This window comes from Mixophyes fleayi, chromosome 4, assembly GCF_038048845.1.
Source record: "Mixophyes fleayi isolate aMixFle1 chromosome 4, aMixFle1.hap1, whole genome shotgun sequence".
Lineage (NCBI taxonomy): Eukaryota > Metazoa > Chordata > Amphibia > Anura > Limnodynastidae > Mixophyes > Mixophyes fleayi.
The window spans coordinates 334578885-334602960 of record NC_134405.1 but is presented as its reverse complement, the minus strand read 5'-3'; the positions used below and the strand labels follow the sequence as shown (position 1 = coordinate 334602960).

General features: G+C 42.5%; 1 protein-coding gene across 3 annotated transcripts; it reads right to left on the bottom strand.

Moving 5' to 3' along the window:
* Positions 1-3071: 3071 nt before the first annotated feature.
* LOC142153156 (aldo-keto reductase family 1 member C15-like) lies at positions 3072-22205 on the bottom strand. 3 transcript variants are annotated; one of them, XM_075210480.1, is made up of 12 exons: positions 18276-18316; positions 17794-17842; positions 13342-13583; positions 12842-13009; positions 10904-11020; positions 10119-10196; positions 9635-9757; positions 9070-9176; positions 7130-7295; positions 4905-4987; positions 3676-3758; positions 3072-3412 (listed from the first exon to the last, which is right to left on the bottom strand). In XM_075210480.1, the coding sequence occupies exons 3-11, from the start codon at positions 13426-13428 to the stop codon at positions 3716-3718; spliced, it is 972 nt and encodes a 323-aa protein (XP_075066581.1). In that variant the 5' UTR covers positions 13429-13583; positions 17794-17842; positions 18276-18316; the 3' UTR covers positions 3072-3412; positions 3676-3715. The 3 variants fall into 3 exon arrangements, with proteins under 3 accessions (XP_075066581.1, XP_075066580.1, XP_075066579.1); XM_075210479.1 differs by lacking the exon at positions 18276-18316 and adding an exon at positions 22085-22205 and having other exon boundaries at positions 3072-3758; XM_075210478.1 differs by having other exon boundaries at positions 3072-3758.
* Between the last annotated feature and the right edge of the window lie 1871 nt (positions 22206-24076).

Sequence of the window (24076 nt, the reverse complement as noted above, 5' to 3'; positions counted from 1 at the left end):
ACCCGTGTGATTTTTTTTTTTTTAACGCGGCGGTGAAAAAAAAAAAAATCTTGCGGTCAACTGAAACCCCCCCTTGGGGTTGTATTAAATACCATCTCTGGCCAGTAGGTGGGGCTGTTTACTGGTTTGTAGACTGTTCTTGACAAGGTTTATGTACAAATGTTATGTATATATTCTGTCAATGGTGCTCAAACATTTTTAACCAGGGACCCAAACATCAGTGTGCCATTGTTCTGAACCCCCCCAAAAATGAACTATAGCAGGGACCTATTAATTCTGTGTGTATATAACAATGCACCTTACCCAACCTGTTTACTTTATCATTAATCCTTATGCTGCACAGACAAATTCTCTGCACAAAACAAGTTGTATTTAGGTGCTGAAAGTAATCTGTGAAACTGTATCACTTGCACTCTGCAACCTTCATGGTCTTAACTCTCTATACAAAGTTACAACTATGCAGCAACTGTTCTGTAACATCAACAATGGGTGCTCTGTTTTCACTCTATGGAGACTATTTCATTGTCCGTCAAAAGTATCGTAAATCACTCAGGGCTAGATTTACTAAACTGCAGGTTTGAAAAAGTGGAGATGTTGCCTATAGCAACCAATCAGATTCTAGTTATCATTTATTTAGTACATTCTACAAAATGACAGCTAGAATCTGATTGGTTGCTATAGGCAAATTTTCCACTTTTTCAAACCCGCAGTTTAATAATTCTAGCCCTTAATGTGTAACTGTTGACCACCAGAAATTCATGGCTCTCCTATTAGCTTCCTGCGGGATGCAGTGAACATTCAAAATAAATGTTATTGTTAATAACTGGGAAATAATCACCGGCTGAATTCTAAAAAGTTCGAATTGCTGCTAAATTATTTAGCAAATCACGATCTCCTTCAATTCTCTCTGGTACGCCAGTTGTCAGCTCTGATTGGCCCCGCTCCCCTTCCCATCAGCCAACTGCAATCTTTGTGTCAATAGAAGACAGCGAGTAAAAGCTGAGGAGGGTGCTTAAAAGCTAACATAATAATTGTTATTTTTGTGTGTGCATATAAATAAATACAGCTTTCTTTGAAAAACATTCATCATAAAGCTGATTTTTGATATGTGCGCATTAACTGAGAGTGCTCTAAGATGCGCCCTGCTGTACTTTCTCCTCTGTCTAACAATTCCAGCCATCATAGTTGGCGGTGTTAGCTGTGACAGGTGTGAAATTTTTAAAAACATTAAGGGACGATGACTCCTGTCCTAGGGGAAGGAGGGGAGGGATAATTTTCTTTAATCGGCCACCTTGTAAGGACACCAAGATTATTGGAACGACATAAAGAGGAAGACAAGGCGTGTTCCTCCCTGTGCACGGCCATTACCACGCTGAGCAAGGACATGAATTCAGCACCAGACGCTGAGATTGAGTCTTATACTCCTAATGAGAACTGTTCCATACCTGAATGTGGCACTTTCCAGACGCACTCAGAGTAATGTAATAACACACCTCACATACTAAACTGCCAGCTGTAATACAGACAATCCTTACACCCACAGCAGTTTAAAGTTAAAAATAAAGCAAAAGAAAGTTGGGCAGCATTTCCCCCTCCCCAAATCCAAGCAGCCCCAGTGCTAGACAAACTGAGTTAGCTTTCATTGTAACAGAGAGACCACAAGCGTGGGTCATATCATAGTGAGAATCAGTCACAGGTTGTCCAGCACAGAGCTGGTTCCTCTACTTTGAGGGGGCGCAAAAACAGCAGACTCCCTCCCTGTCTACCAGCCCTAGCCTAAACAACATAGGGGCTCTTTTCCACCTTTGTGGGCGGTGAAAATGGGTTAATAAACAAGATTTGAACCCCAGGAGGTATATTTACTAAACTGCGGGTTTTAAAAAGTGGAGACGTTGCCTATAGCAACCAGATTCAAGTTATCTCCGTCGCTACTTCCGGAAGTAGCGACGGAGATACGATCGCGCTATAACGTGGCAGCAGGAGCCTAGTCGCGTCTAAAAGACACCTTTATGTGCATTGTCATTCTTACTAAATGTAAGTGCAATTTTAATGTTGTTTATTAAATACACTTTTGATTGGAATACTACACCATTTGGGGACTTTTTTCTTCTTTTACCTTCCGTTTGGTGGTTGGGACAACTGAATTTGGAAGCCTATATGGAGACATGACCGCGATGTAACGTGCTTCGCGTGTGAAAGATACCTTGATGGGATTTGTTACCCTTACCAAATGTAAGTGTATTTGATTATTATCCACACATATAAACTTTTATTGGAATACTACACCATAAGAGATTCCCCTTTTCTCCCTGTCTTCCGCATATTTATGAACTGTATGGTGGATCCGGAGAGGAACGGATGAGAGTTTATTGAGTGACTATTTGGAACTATATTCAGATGACCTGAACAGACTGTATATTGGGATTTTATTCACTTTATACTGTGGACGTTGAAGTGCATTTTGTATATATTTTTATATATTTTATACACTATATATTGTATTTTTTATTTTTATATTTATATTTATTTATTTTACATGCCATCATATAATCCAATTATGCTGTGATATTCAGAAAACCTGTTCATTTCATTACCCTCCCAGCTGCGCCTAATTCCAAATTTCTGTTTTAAAATGTTTGTGATCAGCTGGCCAATGAAAGGCGTGTCCTGGGGACAACTATTTATTTAGTCAGAGGTACTGTGCGGGTCTGACCCTATATTCTCCATTTAGACCACACAGAAGCATTATACAGCATACATATTATACATTGCTGTGTTGTAGATTTATATATCACACACTCACGTTACAACCTAAAATAACTGATAATACTGCAGTAATTCTGATTACTTTCTACAACTGGTGCTAGAAGTAGCTCCAGCTACGTTGTAGGAATTTGTGTACTTAGGTCTTTGTGGATTTCCTTAAATAATTTCATAGGAGTTCACCAAACTAATTTGGGCAATAATTATGTCAGTTCTCATTCCGGGAAAACCCCAAAACTTCATTCGCTGGATTATTTGTAGAGAAGATTAAGAACCAGTTGTAATTGGGAAAAAAAACGCACTAGGTATTATTTACGAACACCCCCTTTATTTTATACTGACATATAAATCATTTTCTCATTCAGGACAATCGTGATGTTCTTCATTACCCCAAGGGTCCATCTACACACATATAATTAACAAAGTTTAGAAAAAGGAGAAAGAAGTGTATAGTAGCGCACTCTTTAATGGTGTGTGCAAAGCTATAATATTGGGAATAATATTCTCTGTGTTGAATCGTCTCACGGGTATTATAAAGTGTTTATTTATACAATGCTAATCTCATTACACAGAACATGTAGTAATTCACACCAGGTAGTGATATATGATCCCTTGTATCAGTCATCCTTTAATTTCCTCTTGAAGAAACCTACCGGGCAGATAATCAGGTAAAACAGTAATAAAGCAGACGGACGTTTTTTGTTTTTTTATTAACCTGTTTGTTGTCTACGTTTTTAAAAAAAAATGCAGATTGCTATAGTTTTAGTTTTTTTTTATCTCCGTGTCTATCGTGACGGATCTAAAATTAAAATCAAATTTAAAAAAATGCAATAAAAGCAAAACCGGTGCCCGGAATGGGGATTTTGGGGTTAAAAAGAAAACACCCACGGGCACATGTTATAAAAACTTAACTTTATCGCTGTGAACGTTGAGGACATTGTTACTGTGATGATTAATATTCCTCAGAGAATGGGAACTTGGGGTGATCCTTCCACCTGCAGAAACGAGATATTAATTAATAGAATCTATATGAAATGATTTGTCCAGTTTAGAGTAGCACCCCCTCCCCCACCTTCAGTGACCCCCCCCCCCCCACCCCTGTAGTGGCTCTTGTCCCAGGATGCCTATTCTTGGGAGCTGTGTATTGCAGGCAGGACATGATTGGACAGGAGGCCATCCAACCAGGTGCCAATTTAACTCACAAAAACTTCATCCCTGGCTACATGGGTGCTCCCTAATATGTCAGTATTAGTAGGGTTTGGGTTCATCTATATGCTTTTAATTTACTGCTAAAATATGGTACATTTCAATGTATATATATATATATATATATATATATATATATATATATATCTATCTAATATATAAATGCTTAGTGGCGTCTGTCTGTGTGTGGGAAAAAAAAAAACCAAGTTGCAGCGCCACCTGCTGGGCGGAGTTATAAACTGACCTACTAAATTCTTAGTGTGTGTGGGAAAAACATTTCAGAAAGGGCTGAAATTTGGTAGGGCTCAAACTCATCTTCATGAGGTAATTTTACCTCATGAACACGCATGTGTAGAGGCGTGCGTTAGTGTGTGTGTGTGTGTGTGTGGAAAAAACTATTTTCTCAGAAAAGGCTCATCCAATTGACCTGAAATTTGGTATACTGACATTATTTGACAAAAAAATTAGAATAGTCAAGTCAGTTAACTTCCATCATCCCCCCTTCCCCCCGTGGGAGGGGTAGTAAAGGCTAAATTTACGAGTTGAGGGGTCAAACTCATTTTCGTGAGGTAATTTTACCTCATGAACACACATTAAAAAGGCCGCTTGCGTCGGGAAGTAACGCTCTTCCCCTGAGGAGGCCTGGGCTAGGCCCAAATGCATGACAAGAACCTTTTTAAGACCTTAAGTATCTTGATTTGACTAGAATGCATGAGTATCATGCACGGGTTAACTTGTATATATATATATAAAATCTATTTTCAAACAAAATAAATCACAGCGTTTAATTATGCTTTAATCTCTACAGCATCATAAAAAAACAAAACAAAAAAGCATTTAAAAGACACTTCCCTACTAAGAACAGGAGGGGGCACTGCGGAGGGGAATGCTAACATTTATGATGTGTTTGAAAAAGAAAAAGTTCCGACACTTACAGACAAAAATTCAAGAAGCGCCAGTTTCGGTCGCATCCATCGAGAGTTTTTATGTCATCGTCGCTTAACTCAAAGTCAAAGACCTGAAAAATTAGATAATTTTAAGTGATACATTTCACATGGAAACTCTACACATTCTGTACAAAAGGAAAATATATATATTTTTTTCATTTATGTCCCCTAATTGATAAGGAGATGATTTACATGAATATTATCATCAGATCTCCAGAGATAATTAGCATGAGGTATATTAACGTCCTCTTTAACTTCTGTGAGCTGGAAATTTCAGCCGAAATTTAATAAGTGAGTGAATAAAGATACTAGTCTGAGCCCCTCACCCACCCTTTCTCTCTATTCACTACAAGGGAACATGGCAATCTGCCACTGCTAATGTTATGCTGGATACAGGAATAAATCCATATACAGTAGTAGTTCTGTGTTTAGGAATAAATCCATGTACTGTAGTAGATCTGTGTATAGGAATAAATCCATATACTGTAGTAGATCTGTGTATAGGAATAAATCCATATACTGTAGTAGATCTGTGTATAGGAATAAATCCATGTACTGTAGTAGATCTGTGTATAGATATAAATCCATATACTGTAGTAGATCTGAGTGTAGGAATAAATCCATGTACTGTAGTAGATCTGTGTATAGGAATAAATCCATATACTGTAGTAGATCTGTGTATAGGAATAAATCCATATACTGTAGTAGATCTGAGTGTAGGAATAAATCCATGTACTGTAATAGATCTGTGTTTAGGAATAAATCCATATACTGTAGTAGATCTGTGTCTAGGAATAAATCCATATAATGTAGTAGATCTGTGTATAGGAATAAATCCATATACTGTAGTAGATCTGAGTGTAGGAATAAATCCATATACTGTAGTAGATCTGTGTTTAGGAATAAATCCATATACTGTAGTAGATCTGTGTATAGGAATAAATCCATATACTGTAGTAGATCTGAGTGTAGGAATAAATCCATATACTGTAGTAGATCTGTGTATAGGAATAAATCCATATACTGTAGTAGATCTGAGTGTAGGAATAAATCCATGTACTGTAGTAGATCTGTGTATAGGAATAAATCCATGTACTGTAGTAGATCTGAGTGTAGGAATAAATCCATGTACTGTAGTAGATCTGTGTATAGGAATAAATCCATATACTGTAGTAGATCTGAGTGTAGGAATAAATCCATATACTGTAGTAGATCTGTGTATAGGAATAAATCCATGTACTGTAGTAGATCTGTGTATAGGAATAAATCCATATACTGTAGTAGATCTGTGTATAGGAATAAATCCATGTACTGTAGTAGATCTGTGTATAGGAATAAATCCATGTACTGTAGTAGATCTGTGTATAGGAATAAATCCATGTACTGTAGTAGATCTGTGTATAGGAATAAATCCATGTACTGTAGTAGATCTGTGTATAGGAATAAATCCATATACTGTAGTAGATCTGAGTGTAGGAATAAATCCATGTACTGTAGTAGATCTGTGTCTAGGAATAAATCCATGTACTGTAGTAGATCTGTGTATAGGAATAAATCCATATACTGTAGTAGATCTGAGTGTAGGAATAAATCCATGTACTGTAGTAGATCTGTGTATAGGAATAAATCCATATACTGTAGCTTATTAGTTTAGAATTTTTATAAATTTCGTCAGCACAAAAGTCTGACAATGACCTATATAGATGGAGATGAAGTTGTGAAATTGTTACAAAAACTGTCCCAAGCGGCAATATTTCCCAACACTTTACACATGTAATAAAATGTTTTAGTTAAGATATGCAATATGCTGTTAACAGATCTATTCACATTTCATAAGTTAATCTGGGGAAGATTTACTAAATCTTCTAAAAAGGAATAATGGAGGTGTTGCCCATAACAACCAATCAGATTTTAGCTATCATTTTCTATAATGTATTCGATATATGACATCTAGAATCTGATTGGTTGCTAGGGGCAACACCTCCACTTTTCCTATTTAGAAGCTTTAGTAAATCTACCCCCTGGACTCTGTTCAATCAAATAAATGGAAAAACGTGACGGGCCAGAATCTTTCAGGGGAACGCAGCAGTCTGAGAAAGTGGAAGCAGAAAGCGGTCATGTTTGTTTTATGGTTTCCTGTTATCAAACAGCGTGACAGAGAGCTGACAGAGAGCTGACAGAGGACGCAGCGTTAGTAGATCTCCGACAGATACCTGGAAGTTCTGTTTGATCCTCTCTGGTGTGACGCTCTTAGCCAGGACAACAATCCCTCTCTGCAGCAGGTGTCTCAACGCCACTTGTGACGGGCTCCGGCCATGTTTTCTAGCGATCGCATTTAGCGCGGGATCCTCCAGCAGGATTGGAGAATTCGGGGCTATCCTGGAAGAAAAGAGATAATGGTCTTTTTTTTTTTTTTTAAGTTGCCATCTGTGGTAAAGTCTAAGCTGAAACGGTGAAGCTCTGGACACCCATTATTACAACACAGAGTATTTGTAACTGGAACTTGTCACGAAACACCTCACCGAAGTGTCGCAGTGACAGTAAAACTGTCGCAGAAGGGCGGACCGCATCATCCGGCGCTGCAGGGCTCCGCCCCTAAAAGTCAAAGTCATCTTTGCAATCCCCCCCCCCAAAAAACCCAGCACTTTCTTAAATATTGCGCATTTTTAACAATACAGGTTTTTTTTACAAGCACCTATTTCTATAGGAATCATTTTACAGTTATGATATTGCAACTGTTCTAAATGTAAACTATATATTTTATTTCGCTTTCCTCCTCTCTCCCCCCCCAGCAGAAAGCTGAAAGTTATGACAGGCAAGACAGAGAAGTGTGTAATTGGGGCACTCCAAAAGAATAAATAAAAGTAATCAATCTTTAATGGTATGCATTAAAATCTGTGTAGAGAGATGAGCGAAATATAAAAACTACATATAAACATAATGATACAATACAAAATAAAACTGCAAACTAAGTTGCACGAGCTCCAACAGTCAATTAACACATAGTTAAATGCAGCAAGACTGTAATAGGTCTTAGTGCAATAGTAGGGTCATAATAAGCTCCATTAATAAAGACTAGTGTAACTCCTAGTTATTAATATAATGAATACAGAAGCCCCTATGTTAGAATCTGTACACAGTATCAAAGCTAGGTAGATTCAGGCATTGCTAGCTGCTACCTCAATCAGTAAAAGTGTCCCTCTAGGTATAAGCATATGTGGGAGTTAGAATGAGGTCGGGGCTAAAGAGATATTCCCCCTATGATCGCGGGATTTTGTGAAAAGTCCCTGCCTAAAATAACTGGGGAGCGATCAGGGGATAGTAAGCTACTAATGAGCCGATAGGAGATGGATGTTGGAGCCCAGAAACGCCAACGCGTGTTTCGCTCGGCTGCTTTTTCAAGGCTGAGTCAGCCTTGGCGTTTCTGGGCTCCAACATCCATCTCCTGTCGGCTCATTTCTTTCTACCCAGATTTTAATGCATACCATTAAAGATTGATTACTTTTATTTATTCTTTTGGAGTGCCCCAATTACACACTTCTCTGTCTTGCCTGTCATAATTACCATTGTGTAGGGTGCACCCCCTGGGTTGATATCTCTATATCCCAGGTTTTGTTACGTAACTTATATTATAGGAGGAGATTAGCTAAAATTATTATCCTGTGCGGTGGTTTTCCATTCTCCCCTTACTCAGAAAGCTGGACGTCTCGCCTGCGTGGACCCTCTCTGTTCCTGAAAGTCAAACCTAATATCATGAATTTTCTACTGATTGTACTTTTGTAAAAATATGTAACTACGGTGCCCTCCCGCTAGTTGGCATCCCTGGGACTGCGACAAGCAGACTTTTTATTCCAGGAGCTCTACTCATTATTTAACACAGAACAGGCAAATCAGTTTCGTCACTTTAAAATGGCAGTGGGTGGGTGGGGCAGGTGGGATTGTAAGTGGGCGGAGCAATTACAAGCCGTCATCGCTTGTGATTGGCCCACTCGCTCGCAGCCTTTTTTTGCCAGGGGTGTAAGAGGGAGAGAGGAGCCCCAGGAAAAAAAGCAGCCCCCAATGCTCTGAGTAGGGAAGGGGCCATCTTAATATAATCTTTCAGCGTGATATAAAACAGAGATCTCATTAATCACGCCTCCAGGCGGCCTCTCACCATTTATCTCGGTTGCTGCCCAGGACACTGAACGCCACCAGCACGATGTCATGTGACTTGCAGAAGGCCAGCATCTTAGGTTGATTCTGGTAGATGTGACACTCCACCTGCAGGAGATCATGTGACACGGTCACTGCTGGGTCACAGGGGATGACAGGTCTGATACAAGTATTGTATTTAGTGTGTGTATATATATATATATATATATATATATATATATATACATACATATATTGGCAAACATTTACAAATGCACATGCAAAGGTGTCAGAAATAAAATTATTTCACAAAGATGGTGGGAACTTTTCCTTTATGTCCCGAAATTCCGGAAAATTTAAAAAGGTGTGGACAGATCTAAAATTAGGAGGGGTGTGTCGCAGCTAAACTCTAAATCTTATATATAAAAATCATTGGTCCGTCTGTCAGGTTATGCATTCGGACACCCCTGCACCGATTGGGATGAGATCAACGCGAGGTGGTCCAGTTGGATTCTGACCAGGTTCTAGGAGGGGGGGGTTAGTGGTATAGATTGTTGGGGCGGATGGGCAGGAAGATTGGGCGTCACCTGGTTGCAGACCGGTTTGTATCTCAGTCCTGGCATGTTGAGAATCAATTCAATTTGTCTGTGGTTAAAGTTGGAGACGCCGATGGACTTGGTCAGCCCAGCTTCTTTACAGTCCTCCATAGCCTATAAAATAAGACATTTGCTACATAATAGGCATAATAAAATACTCCAAAAAAAAAAAATTGGCAGTTATTTATTTGCCTTGCCATTGGATACGGCACAAATCTGCTCTGCTCTCTGCATTGCTTACAAAGGTGTCTCCAAACGCTGTATCCAAAGGCAACACATCTGCCTGATGATGTCATCACAGGGCTGAAGAGTGCAGATGGGAATTAGGAATAGAAAACAATGAAATAGAACGCGTGTACCAGCTAGTAAAAGTTATCTGGAGGTGGACAACCCTATTACAACATGTGACAAAGGCTGTAGACAGATTCCAACTCTACGCTAGAAGGGTTTATAGTTCAGTGCTGAAACGCCGTACCTTCCAGGTGTCCCTTATGTCTGTATTGGAATAAATCAGTTTTCCGTTTTCATCTACTGGGAATACGTCATCGCTAGGCTGAAAGGTAAATAAAACAAAATCAAAATCAAACTCTTTAAAACCCCTACAGGGTGGATATAGAGATGTAGGGACCCGATTCATCACGGAATGCAAAGTGAGTGCAACTTGTGTTTTTTACAAGCGGACGGAAAATATTTAATACATTAACACCCGCTACTATTAATCCTTTATAAACATGTATTTAAATATATAAATTTGTAACTATTTTGTTACATGAAATAGATATATCTGGATGTTGTTAATGTGCACCGTACATAAAATGCATTTTCACAGTTTCTCCTAATTGCAAAAGCATGCTGCGGCGCGCATAAGCGTTCGTCATCACCATCAGTCGGCCCTGACACCTGCCCTGTAGCTGCTGCAAATGGTACGGCTATAAATCACGTCTCCGAGAGATGCGCTGATCTTGAATCGGTCGCCTGGTCTCGGCACACCCTTACTGTATATTGCCTACATTGCTCCTCCCCTTCCAAACCCCGTTCCGCCAGCAAATGGTAGGCAGTGGGAAGGGTGATTCGCGCGGTACAATGAATCGCATGCAGTTCTCTGGCATCAGCCTGGATCTGGCGCACGCGCAGAGCGATTTTACGCAAGATACAGAACATAAATGGAATTATATTGCTAGATGAATCAGGCCCCTGGTGTCTGACCATACTAAGAAGGCAAAAATGGTACATTTTACATTTCTGATTGGTAATTATGACCTTAAATTCAACGGGAGTATGGATGAGGAAAAGATCGATATAATTCAGTCCCAGCAGCTTCAAAGACTTTTCGAGCCCCACGCGGACTTTATCGGGGGCGTGAAACGTGTTCCAGAGCTGCGGGAAGAGAGAGAATGATCAGCTCAAGAGTCAGGTTGGATAAAGTTGGACATTTCATAAAGAGGACACTGTCAAAGTCACGACTCAGTCGACATCTACAATGTAGGAGTACAGTTTGGGCATCTGTCTAACGTAAAAGAGATTGGAGAACTTGCGAGAGTACAGAGGGGTTACATTGTATATTATCACAGTGCTGGGGTCATGAGTTCAATTGCAAACCATGACCCCAGCGCTGTGAGGCAGAAGTGCTAACCACTTGGCCACCATGCATAGGGGAAAAATCTTACCCCATGTGCACAATTTTCTCTCATGTGTCCTTATTATTGGTAAGGTTGTGAAAAATCTACATATATAACTGCACATTTTAAAGGCAGATCCTTTGTTTGCAGTATCTTGTGTTACAATGTAACAGGTATTTAAAGGTATCTGCGTCTCATACACAAGGATTGCTTTTTTTTATGTGGAAAAGGATTTCACCATCTCCCTTATTGAACCTATACAGCAGTCACAGGGGATGTTGTTACGATGGATAGAAAGAGATCGACAGAGGGATTTTTAAATCTTGGAAACATTTAGGTCTAGACATTAAATAAATGAATTTATTTGAAATACTAAAGAGTGAAAAAAGTAAAAGCAACAATTCCAATCTGGGGAACCTTTGATCACCCGATAACAATACTAACTGTAGAACATATTAATATATTGAAATGGCATAGGCAAACCGAGGGGAGGGGGGGGGGGGGGGGGGGGGGGGTTTGCTTGTGCCTGGAAACCCCCCATCCAAGCCTGGGGCACTGTATAATTGAGGCGGCTGGACCCTGCCCCCACTTCACACAGCTCTACTTGATAAGGGAGAGCTGCGTGCACCTAACAGTAGTGCACGCAGCATTGCCCATGTATATTATGGGGTTAGGAAGAGTTGGAGAGCAGCCAAGCACTGTCCAAAATTATAGCCACGCCCCCATGCATGCTGGTCACACCCACTGGCGGCGTGGTGTGGAAACCCCCCTCTACAAATCCCGTGTTTGCCCCTGAATGGATACACAAGAATAGACACACAAACACAGTTCCGTGTACACTATTCTACACATATATGGCCCGATTCATTCAGCACTCATACTGAATGCAATGTGCGTTTATATTAAAACGCCTGTGGAAATCGGGGGCAGGTCTACTATACAAGAGGCTGCACGATACGTCCTATGTGGACTATGTGGACTATACATTTGCAATATATATATATATATATATATAATTAATGTGACCTGTTAATAATAAAGGCATTAATGAAATTGTGAAAAAAAAAAAAAAAGTTTCTCCATGAAATACATTTATTAGGATGCTGTTAATGTCTACTGAACATAAAATACATCTTTACAGTTACTCCTGATTGCAAACACAGCTGTCATCACTACTGATCAGGACTTAGACTAGCCCTGTAGCTGGAGCAAGAGATACGGCAGAAACACAAGTAACTGCTGCCTGAAATCACCTGTTGAAAACTCAGACATATGTGAACAGAATGTGAACAACGGATTTTGATCTTTGCTACATACACTGCAACCATGAAAACATGTGGATGACACCACACATCTCTGGATGATCACATTTCCACTCTTTCTAAATATTTTCCTCTGTCTGAGTGTGATTATATATATATATATATTTTTATTTATTTTGGTTTCTTGTACCACTTTTGCACCAAAAACGTAGCACCGGAGTAGATTTAGGGGGTTCCGTGTACAGTAGCACAAGGAGCCAAACATACTTAGTTGAAAAAAAAAAAGGTCTACGATCATTTCAAAAGTATCCAGTCACCTTCCCGGTGTAGAACACGTCCTCTCTGGTCACTGTCCCGTCTGCAATCTTGGCGTTAATAGCCCGGCCGACCTCTGCCTCATTGCCGTACCAAAACGCACCGTCAATGTGGCGATACCCAACGTCCAGCGCTACTTTCACAGCCTCTTCCACCAGGGTCCTGGGAACCTAGAACGACAAGAGTTTCAAATGTGGCTTATTTTTATTAGCCAACTATTCCCATCATACCGCTATACGCATATGGTGAATGTCCTTAGCACGCTTTGTAATATTCACGCATTAATGGATGATTTGCGTGACTTGCGGGAGCCTGAAAGGCGCCTGTGAAGGTTACAAGAGAACAAAGGTTGCATGATTACACTGCAATCATTTTAAATGCAAGATATACGATGGCGTAAGAGAAGTGCTGTCAGACAGTATAAATGGATTGCAGCAGTCATGCACTCTGTGTACACCACAAAGCGCTGTTTACATGGCTGACGACAGCGGTGATCACCCACCTCCTCAGGAGAGTATGTGCCCAATCCAACCTCCGGTATCTTGTTCCCGTCATTCAGTAGCACCTGGGGAGCTCGTGTCAGTGCCATTGCTTTTCCCACTTGTTTAGATTCGTCCTGAAGTTACAAGAGTGAAGTTCGGCCTGCTTCAGTGAAGCGTTACAGATGTAGGGCGCAACTTTTTGGCTCAGCTTGTGGTCACAGCGATAGCTGAGCTGTCTGCCCCCAGGGTCCGGACTTTTAACCTAGAGGATACCAAATTAACATTCTGCAACTTCAACAAAATCTACGCTGAGTATTATTACACAACTCCAGCCCTGATTACATTACTGTTCCATGTTCTGACACTATTGTGGCCCTGCTGTTGATTTGTTGTTTTGCTTTGATAAATGGTGTTAAAATTACCGGCGAACATTAAAGGATGACACCACTTAAGAATGATACGTGACAATTTACTGGGCCTGTGAAATCACTCTGCGCATGCCCCCCCCTATCCTCGCCTGCCTCTGCCCTCTGTCAGTAAACTGGAACTGTGCCCTGCAACCTGGACACAGTTTCCAGTTCTGCACTGAAGCCGGAATGTTGGAGGGGCCGCAGGGGTTTCCTGCGAGTCGCGTGCGGAGGAGGGGAGTTGGGGTGCCGCGAGTGTCACAGCACCAGGGTAGGAGGTGGTGCAGGGAGAGGGGTGAGAGTGCGGGGGGGAAGGGGATGGGGCAGAGGGATGAGAGTGCCAGGGGAGGAGGTGGTGCAGGGAGAGGGGTGAGAGTGCCAGGGGAGGAGGTGGTGCAGGGAGAGGGGTGAGAGTGCGGGAGGGGGGGGCAGAGGGGTGAGAGTGTCAGGGGGGGGGGGTGGTGCAGAGAGAGGGGGGGGTGGTGCAGAGAGAGGGGTGAGAGTGTCGGGGGGGGGGGGGAGAGGGATAAAAGTGTCAGGGAGGGGGGGAAAGGGTAGTGCAGGGAGAGGGGCGAGAGTGCCAAAAGAGGAGGTGGCGCATGGAGAGGGCTGAGAGTGCCAGAGTAGGAGGTGGTGCAGGGAGAGGGGTGAGAGTGCTAGGGGAGGAGGTGGTGCAGGGAGAGGGGCGAGAGTGCCAGGGGAGGAGGTGGTGCAGGGAGAGGGGTGAGAGTGCCAGGGGAGGAGGTGGTGCAGTGGGTAAAAGAAAGTGTAAAGGGAGAGACATCTTAAGAATGGGAACGTCAAGGATGAAGCCACCATAAAACACAGGTAGTAATGAAGGATGGGAATGCAGAGGGGACAAGTGTTATAATAAAAAATAAAAATAAATGAAGCCTTCATACTCAATTCCCTTATATTTTACATAGCCCCACTTCTAAATTTCCAATTTGACCACTGCCCTCTGTCCCTGCTCCCGACTGCCTGTGTGAACTGACGGCTGCGGATCGCTCCTCGCCCAGCGCGCCCAGTAGGAAAACAGAACACAGGATGCAATAATCAGATAAGTTCATATATTTTCTAGTGTGTATCCTTTCTTGAACTGGGAGCACTACTGTATGGCCTAATATGAATTGAGGGTAATACAATGTGGCATAATATGAACTGGGGGCACTACGGTGTGGCATAATATGAACTTATGCCAAAGGCAAATCTCTCATTGTTGACTATGACGGGGGCCCAAAGAACTTGCTGTACCAGGGCCCAAAATTCCGCGTCGGCCCTGCCTGTGAGTCAAGGGGGTAGGGTGATGCTGGACTCTGTAATGTGGGGGGTGATGCTGGACTCTGTAATGTGGGGGGTGATGCTGGACGCTGTAATGTGGGAGGTGATGCTGGACGCTGTAATGTGGGAGGTGATGATGGACGCTGTAATGTGGGGGTGATGCTTGATGCTGTAATGAGGGGTTGATGCTGGACGCTGTAATGAGGGGTTGATGCTGGATGCTGTAATGTGGGAGGTGATGCTGGACGCTGTAATGTGGGGAGTGATGCTGGACGCTGTAATGTGGGGGTGATGATGGACGCTGTAATGTGGGAGGTGATGATGGACGCTGTAATGTGGGAGGTGATGATGGACGCTGTAATGTGGGGGGTGATGATGGACGCTGTAATGTGGGAAGTGATGATGGACGCTGTAATGTGGGAGGTGATGCTGGACGCTGTAATGTGGGAGGTGATGCTGGACGCTGTAATGTGGGGGTGATGCTGGATGCTGTAATGTGGGGGTGATGATGGACGCTGTAATGTGGGGGTGATGATGGACGCTGTAATGTGGGAGGTGATGCTGGACGCTGTAATGTGGGGGTGATGCTGGATGCTGTAATGTGGGGGTGATGATGGACTCTGTAATGTGGGGGTGATGATGGACGCTGTAATGTGGGGGTGATGCTGGACACTGTAATGTGGGGGTGATGATGGACGCTGTAATGTGGGAGTGATGATGGACGCTGTAATGTGGGAGTGATGATGGACTCTGTAATGTGGGGGGTGATACTGGACGCTGTAATGTGGGAGGTGATGCTGGACACTGTAATGTAGGGGTGATGCTGGAGGTGATGCTGGACGCTGTAATGTGGGGAGTGATGCTGGATGCTGTAATGTGGGGGGTGATGCTGGACGCTGTAATGTGGGAGGTGATGCTGGACGCTGTAATGTGGGGAGTGATGCTGGACGCTGTAATGTGGGGAGTGATGCTGGACGCTGTAATGTGGGGAGTGATGCTGGACGCTGTAATGTGGGAGGTGATGCTGGACGCTGTAATGTGGGAGGTGATGCTGAATGCTGTAATGTGGGGAGTGATGCTGGTTGCTGTAATGTGGGAGTGATGCTGGACGCTGTAATGTGGGGAGTGATGCTGGACGCTGTAATGTGGGGAGTGATGCTGGACTCTGTAATGTGGGAGGTGATGCTGGATGCTGTAATGTGGGGAGTGATGCTGGTTGCTGTAATGTGGGAGTGATGCTGGACGCTGTAATGTGGGAGGTGATGCTGGACGCTGTAATGTGGGAGGTGATGCTGGACGCTGTAATGTGGGGGGTGATGCTGGTTGCTGTAATGTGGGGGTGATGCTGGACTCTGTAATGTGGGAGGTGATGCTGGACGCTGTAATGTGGGGAGTGATGCTGGTTGCTGTAATGTGGGAGGTGATGCCGGTTGCTGTAATGTGGGGAGTGATGCTGGACGCTGTAATGTGGGAGGTGATGCTGGACGCTGTAATGTGGGAGGTGATGCTGAATGCTGTAATGTGGGGAGTGATGCTGGTTGCTGTAATGTGGGAGTGATGCTGGACGCTGTAATGTGGGGAGTGATGCTGGACGCTGTAATGTGGGGAGTGATGCTGGACTCTGTAATGTGGGAGGTGATGCTGGATGCTGTAATGTGGGGAGTGATGCTGGTTGCTGTAATGTGGGGAGTGATGCTGGTTGCTGTAATGTGGGAGTGATGCTGGACGCTGTAATGTGGGAGGTGATGCTGGACGCTGTAATGTGGGAGGTGATGCTGGACGCTGTAATGTGGGGGGTGATGCTGGTTGCTGTAATGTGGGGGTGATGCTGGACTCTGTAATGTGGGAGGTGATGCTGGACGCTGTAATGTGGGGAGTGATGCTGGTTGCTGTAATGTGGGAGGTGATGCCGGTTGCTGTAATGTGTGGGGTGATGCTGGGCGCTGTAATGTGGGGAGTGATGCTGGTTGCTGTAATGTGGGAGGTGTTGCCGGTTGCTGTAATGTGTGGGGTGATGCTGGGCGCTGTAATGTGGGGGTGATGCTGGTTGCTGTAATGTGGGGGTGATGCTGGTTGCTGTAATGTGGGGAATGATGCTGGACTCTAATGTGAGAGGTGATGCTGGACGCTGTAATGTGGGGGTGATGCTGGACGCTGTAATGTGGGGGTGATGCTGGTTGCTGTAATGTGGGGGTGATGCTGGACGCTGTAATGTGGGGGTGATGCTGGTTGCTGTAATGTGGGGGTGATGATGGACGCTGTAACGTGGGAAGTGATGCTGGATGCTGTAATGTGGAGGTGATGCTGGATGCTGTAATGTGGGGGTGATGATGGACGCTGTAACGTGGGAAGTGATGCTGGATGCTGTAATGTGGGGGTGATGCTGGACGCTGTAATGTGGGGGTGATGCTGGTTGCTGTAATGTGGGTGATGCTATATGCTGTAACGTGGGAGGTGATGCTGGACGCTGTAATGTGGTGGGTATTCATGTAGTATGTGTGTGTGTGTGGTTATTTTTTGCTGTAATTTGGGTACTAATAATGTATCGCCGTGGTATTTATTGATGCAATATGGGTGCTAAGAATGTAATGTTAAGGGTTTTTAGAATAAATAAATATCCCCCAAAACACACACTCATACTACATCATGATGCACTGCGCCAGCTTCACCGTGCACAATATAGTGCATGGAGCCCGCAGCATGTCGGTCTGTGCGCTTTACATGCCAGGGCTGATTTTTAGTCCCAGTTCGGCCCTGGCCATTATATATAACATCACAACTTACTGGAATAACTCCAGATCCTTGAAACTGAACTTCTACCAGAGATCAGCAGCTGGAAGACAAAATCATATTTCAGCAAAGTTACCCTAAATTTCAGTGTTCCTGTGGGTGGGGCTTATAGGACAGAACATAACTGTATTCTAACAAGCCCAGCCCCCCATCTGTACATTACTATGATGTAACCCCTCCATCTCCCACCAATGCCCTGTACAATACACTAATTCCACAGATTGCAAACTGAGGGACACTTGTGACATTCAATGCAAACGTACCCAGTGCTGTGGGTGACGAGGTAGGTGCAGGAACTGACTGAACAAACTTAAGAGCAATTGTGCAGCTCTGTAATACCCCCAAGCGGGGTAACTGGGACCCTCCACAGTGTGAGCTGCCAATCACAGTGCAATAAGAAGGTTACAGACATGAGACCTCGGGGATTAGCGGATCCTACATGCACAGGGGTGGGGGGGGGGGAGACCGGGCTCTACCTAAATACTCATCTGTGTTGCTCCCTCCAGGCAGCGCCCGCAGCGGAAATCCAAACTTCTGACTGCTCGCACTCTCTGCGCATGCGTGATCCTTAAAGTGCCGGCGCTACATCTGGGAGTAGTTGTCTGTTATAGATTGTGCGTCCTCATTTGGCTGTTTTATTTATTTATTTACTGGAGTATTGGTTCTTGTTTGCACATTTCTCCTGGTGCAGACCAAGCTCCCTGCTACCTGTCCTGAGCTTAGTGCCTGATTAAACCTCTATTTTTTAGCTGCTGATTTCCTACTTCTGTGTATTTGGGTCAGACATATATCAATCAGAAATCTGTATTACATTATGCAAGTTATTTAAATGAGAGATGTCACTATTGTAGTTATGATCGAACAGCTGTAGCATATTGCTTCCTTGAATAGCTTATGAATTGTGATATATATATATATATAATCCATGGAGAGCAGACTCCCCTGGCTGCCTGTGTAGACCCTACTGGCACTGTCTGCAGCCCATCGCTCTTCCTAACAGAATTGTACATTTGGATGAGTGACGTTACTGGCAACAGCTGCACAGATTTGGAGTTTTCCATTGAACTGATCCATACATCTTCTGGTTCTTTTATCTGGTACGCAGTTTTATGTTTATTGGTGATTACATTGGTGGCATTGAACACAGTGTGCTGTCACTTTTGTATATATCTATTCACCCTTTTGGTTTCATTAGCCCTACCGGAGAGAAGTTATTATCCTTGAGTACATCTCTGACTCCTCCACTTTACTCTCTCTTACTACATTAATATATTGTGGTAATACACCATGTGGCGTCGTGTTTCCTTTATTCCTTTATATATATATATATATATATATATATATATATATATATATATATATATATATATATTATTTACACATACATCTATACAGATATAGATGCAATATCTCTCAATTCTGAAAAGCAATGTATGTATATAAATGATATGTTAAATGCACCAGATGATATATCTATATATCTATCTGGTGTATTTAACAAATCAGTTATATACTGTCTATATTGTATTCATGTACAAAAACCAGGTAGGTAAAGGGGTTTTCACTTTTCTATATATTGGCGCTGATATAATATTATGTGATTGACGGAGAGCGATATATAAGTCCAACATAAATTTGATTCCCCATCGCCTTGATAAAGATTATACAAATGAAATGCGTTGGTGGGAGGAGGAACAACAACAATAGAGAGGCCTATTTAGGAACCTCAGTAGATTTCTGCTAGTTTTTCTAGGCTATTTATTAATAGAGGATGGTGATATTTGCTGCTGTCCCAGCCTCTTCAATTGCATATCCAGTTCCCATAGGTGTCTACAGGGGCCGCGATTTTGTCCTTTTTTTAAGTTCCAACATTCGGGGCTTGACCCCAGTAGTTAGCGCCATCTGCAGATGGTGTTAGAGTTTATAACCTATTCGGAGAGCAGGGCAGGAGAGGGGTATTCGGATCCCTCCTCAGTAGGCTTCTTGCTCCTCTCCATTGCTAAGTCAGCCAGGCCATTAAGAGCCTGTTAGTAAAATGATCGTGATTGTTATCACTTTACTATAGATTATTTGGAGCCGCTGTGCCAGCTAATCAATTTTAATAAATTGACACGTTAATTAATTTCTTATCATTGCAATAAGAAAGGAAAATTAAGAACAAATTGTTATTGGTCTTGGATTGACCCCTAGGACTCTCATCTTTCAGAGTATAACGGATCTCGGATGTAGCCGAAGAAACCGCGCTTGGAACATCTTTTCCGCCTGCACTAGATAATACGCGCACTTTTAACATCTTGAGTCTGGTCGGAGATATATTATACCAAAAGGGATGGTTTTATAACTTGTGATGTGCTTGTTTTATTATGTTGGTGGTAAGGGAACCTTTGATCAATAGGAAAGTGGAGGTATGTTCTGGAAAAGTGGTCCATTTAAAGATACTTTGGTGATATCCACGATCCAGGTTCCTTTGTGTGAGTGTAAGTTCATTGGGTTTACACTGTACATTCATCACATCAAAACGTATTACACCATATTTTGGAGATAATTACACTTCTATTTATTGAGAAGAAAGATTACTATGTAGAAAATGGAGCAGAACAAATAACAGACATTACAATTTATTTATTTGACTTATGAATGTTAGATACATTAATAGGGGAATTCAATTCCCCCCGAAGTAGCGCAGCATTTTAACCTATTACTGTTATTAAGGTAAATGTACACCTGGGGGTAAATGTATCAAGCTGAGAGTTTTCCGGCGGGTTTGAAAAACCAATGAGATTCTAGCTATCATTTTGTAGAATGTACTAAATAAATGATAGCTAGAATCTGATTGGTTTTTCAAACCCCGCCGGAAAACTCTCAGCTTGATACATATACCCCCAGGTGTTGTCAAACTACAAGTCCCAGCATACCCTGACATCTGACAAAGCATGCTGGGGCTTGTAGTTTCACAACACCAAGAGAGCCACAGGTTGGCATTCACATGTGTATTCACATGCCACAATAGACCTTGCTCCTGTGCTAATATTTGCCACCATATTCTGTTTGTTTTCTATGTTGGCACACATATTACCCAGAATCCTTCAGTTTTAGAAGCCAAAAATCGCTCTCTTGTCTTGTTGACTTTTTCTGTGCAACAAGTTATTTACAGCTGCCTGGAAATGCTTAAAATGGTCTAAACACCATAGCAGTTGCAACATATATTGAGCGACAGCATTTTACACCATGGGGTTAATAACGTAAGGTTTCAATGCAACATGTGTTTAACACACACCAGTTTGTTTTTTTTAGAGAATGTTTCTAACCCAACAGATAATACAGGAATCTTAAATCAACATCTGCGCTGCAGTTCTGGCACCATCCCCTGTACTCATCCATCCTTCCCAGCCTGTGCTTATAATCCTTCATAACAAGTAATCACATCCGGTCTGTAATCAGGGGGATTGGCTACAGAGCTTACAGTCAGATCCATATAGATTACTGAGATCATTACAGATACATTATTTGCAAGAAAATAAAACAAAATACTGCAGTGATGTAAATAGAAAAAAATATTTTTAAACCCATTGACTAAAAATGAACCCATTCAGTGGCGTAAATGTATCTATATCTTCATTTCTCAAACAGCAATAAATGGGTTATAATCCCTTGGCAGTATTTACACCTGAGATAAATGTCACACGCTGATGTGCTGCAAATGCTAAAATAATAACTTACAGCAGCACTTTTTTTTTTTTTAAATCTGGAAACAAAGAATTTATACTTGAAAATGTCATTAATGAAAGCAGCAGAGTTTTCACCATATTCATGCCCCCTGTGCCCCCGCTTAATCCGACTCTGCCAGTATTCAGCCTTTCACTAGGAAATACTGAGGCATGAGACACAAAGAGTATGTAAAGAAGCATAGGCAAAATCTCGTGAATGGAAACCCCCTCCAAGCCTGGGGCACTGTATAATTGAGGTGGCTGGACCCTGCCCCCGCTTCACACGGCTCTGCTTGAAAATACGGCAGCATTGCCCATGTATATTATGGGGATAGGAAGAGCTGGAGAGCAGCCAAGCACTGTCTAAAATTATAGCCACGCCCCCATGCATGCTGGTCACGCCCACTGGCGACGTGGTGTGGAAACCCCCCTCTGCAAATCCTGCATTTGCCCCTGAGAAGATTACACGTCCAACTTGTTTAGTCGCAGCCATTCCTTGTCTAAGTTTATAATTATTGCATCCTATACCTGCGCCGTATAGGTCGTTGAGTAATAACGGAATATAGTTATCTGTTTACCTTCCCAGTGTGAAACTAGTCTTTCGGTCTCACTGTCCTCTCTGCAATTTCATCCCGGATGGCTCGGCCAACTTCTCCCTCGTTACCGTAAATATAGACACAGTCAGTGTGCCGATACCCAACGTCAATGGCCGATCTGGTTGCTTCCTCTACCAGACTCTTAGGACACTGAACACAAAGCGCCGGAGTCATTAAGGAGAGCAAAGCATAAAAGAGGAGTAACTTTGCACCTTGGCAAAACCATGTTGCATTGGAGGGGGAGGTAATTTTATACTGTGGTGACAGATTTATAGTTGGGCATGTCCTAGATCAACTTTAAATTTCAGTGTAATAATAAAGCTATCAAGTATTTGTCAATCTGAAAAAACACAGAGCTGGATGTTGATTACACTGCAATCCTGAAATGAATTTGTGAAAGCAGGAATATAGAATTTGACACCAGATAAGAACCACTTGCCCCATCTAGTCTGCACATTGTTTTATTAACCTATGGTAACCTCAAACTCTATTTGATCCTTAGTTCTTTATAAGTCTATCCCAAGCATGTTTAAACTGCTCTACTGTATTATCCTCTACCACCTCTGATGGGAGTCTATTCCACTTATTCACTACCCTTTATGTGAAGTAGTTTTTCCTCACATTTCCTCTGAACCTCCTTCCCTCCAGTGTCAGTGCATGTCCTCGTGTCCTAATACTTCTCTTCCCCCCAGTGTCAGTACATGTCCTCGTGTCCTAATACTTCTCTTCCCCCCAGTGTCAGTGCATGTCCGTGTGTTCTAATACTTCTCTTCCCTCCAGTGTCAGTGCATGTCCTCGTGTTCTAATACTTCTCTTCCCCCCAGTGTCAGTACATGTCCTCGTGTTCTAATACTTCTCTTCCCCCCAGTGTCAGTGCATGTCCTCGTGTTCTAATACTTCTCTTTCCCCCAGTGTCAGTACATGTCCTCGTGTTCTAATACTTCTCTTCCCCCCCAGTGTCAGTGCATGTCCTCGTGTTCTAATACTTCTCTTCCCTCCAGTGTCAGTACATGTCCTCGTGTTCTAATACTTCTCTTCCCCCCCAGTGTCAGTACATGTCCTCGTGTTCTAATACTTCTCTTCCCTTGTAGAATGTTTCCCTCCTGTACCTTGTTCAATCTTAAAATGTATCACAAATAAACAAACTTCAATTTATAATTAGATGAAAAACATTACATACATTACAAAAATTCTCAATTCATATAAGTGTAATCTAATCAGTGCACTGATTTAAAAATTAATATATAAAAAAAAAAATCTATGGTACTCCTGACTGGGTCGTGATGACATGGGCATGAAGACGTCCGGACACCTACACAAGTGTACGTTATGCCAACGCTTTGCCTAAGCAGGTTTAAGATCTGAATATCACTACAAATCCACATGATTATGGTGGACTGTATAATGTCATGAGAGCCTGATCTCAATTAGCCCCAGTAGATATCAAACAATATACTTTTATTAATATCTCAGAAGTGCCTCTGACTATAAATAGTTGTTTTCTTTATTTTGTTCTTTTGTGTCTGTATGCCCTTACACAAATGCACTTGTACATTGATGCCCGTGATCCGCCTCTCCAAACGCGTAGGGCCACAAGTGCAAGATGCCTGCAACTCTGAATACAGAGGCAGGTTGTGCACATTTGCAGTGCATCAGCTTTGCACCAAGATGCAACTTTACGTTGTGCAAAATGCTCTTCTCAGTACTGCTGAGTACATCCTGGACTCACTGAGCTGTCATGCAATTTTTATTTCCTAATGTTTGTACAGGGCAGAACGGGCATTTTGCCTATAGTGAAACAAGATTGAAGTCTGACATTAGTCAGTGTCTACAGTACACACTGACCTGATGCAACAACAGCGAAAGAGGCCAAATGCAGACTAGATATTTCAGTTCTCATTTCTTTCAAGTCTAGTAAAAGTGGAACTACATGTAAACCCCCTAAATAAAAACACAACTCTGTAATAGGCCTGT

Coding starts and splice junctions, on each gene's coding strand:
- LOC142153156 (XM_075210479.1), bottom strand. CDS start 13,428: ATGGCACTGACACGAGCTCCCCAGGTGCTACTGAATGACGGGAACAAG. Junction 13,010..13,341: donor GCACATACTCTCCTGAGGAG/GTGGGTGATCAC, acceptor TTGTCGTTCTAG/GTTCCCAGGACCCTGGTGGA. Junction 10,197..10,903: donor ATACTCCCGTTGAATTTAAG/GTCATAATTACC, acceptor TTTACCTTTCAG/CCTAGCGATGACGTATTCCC.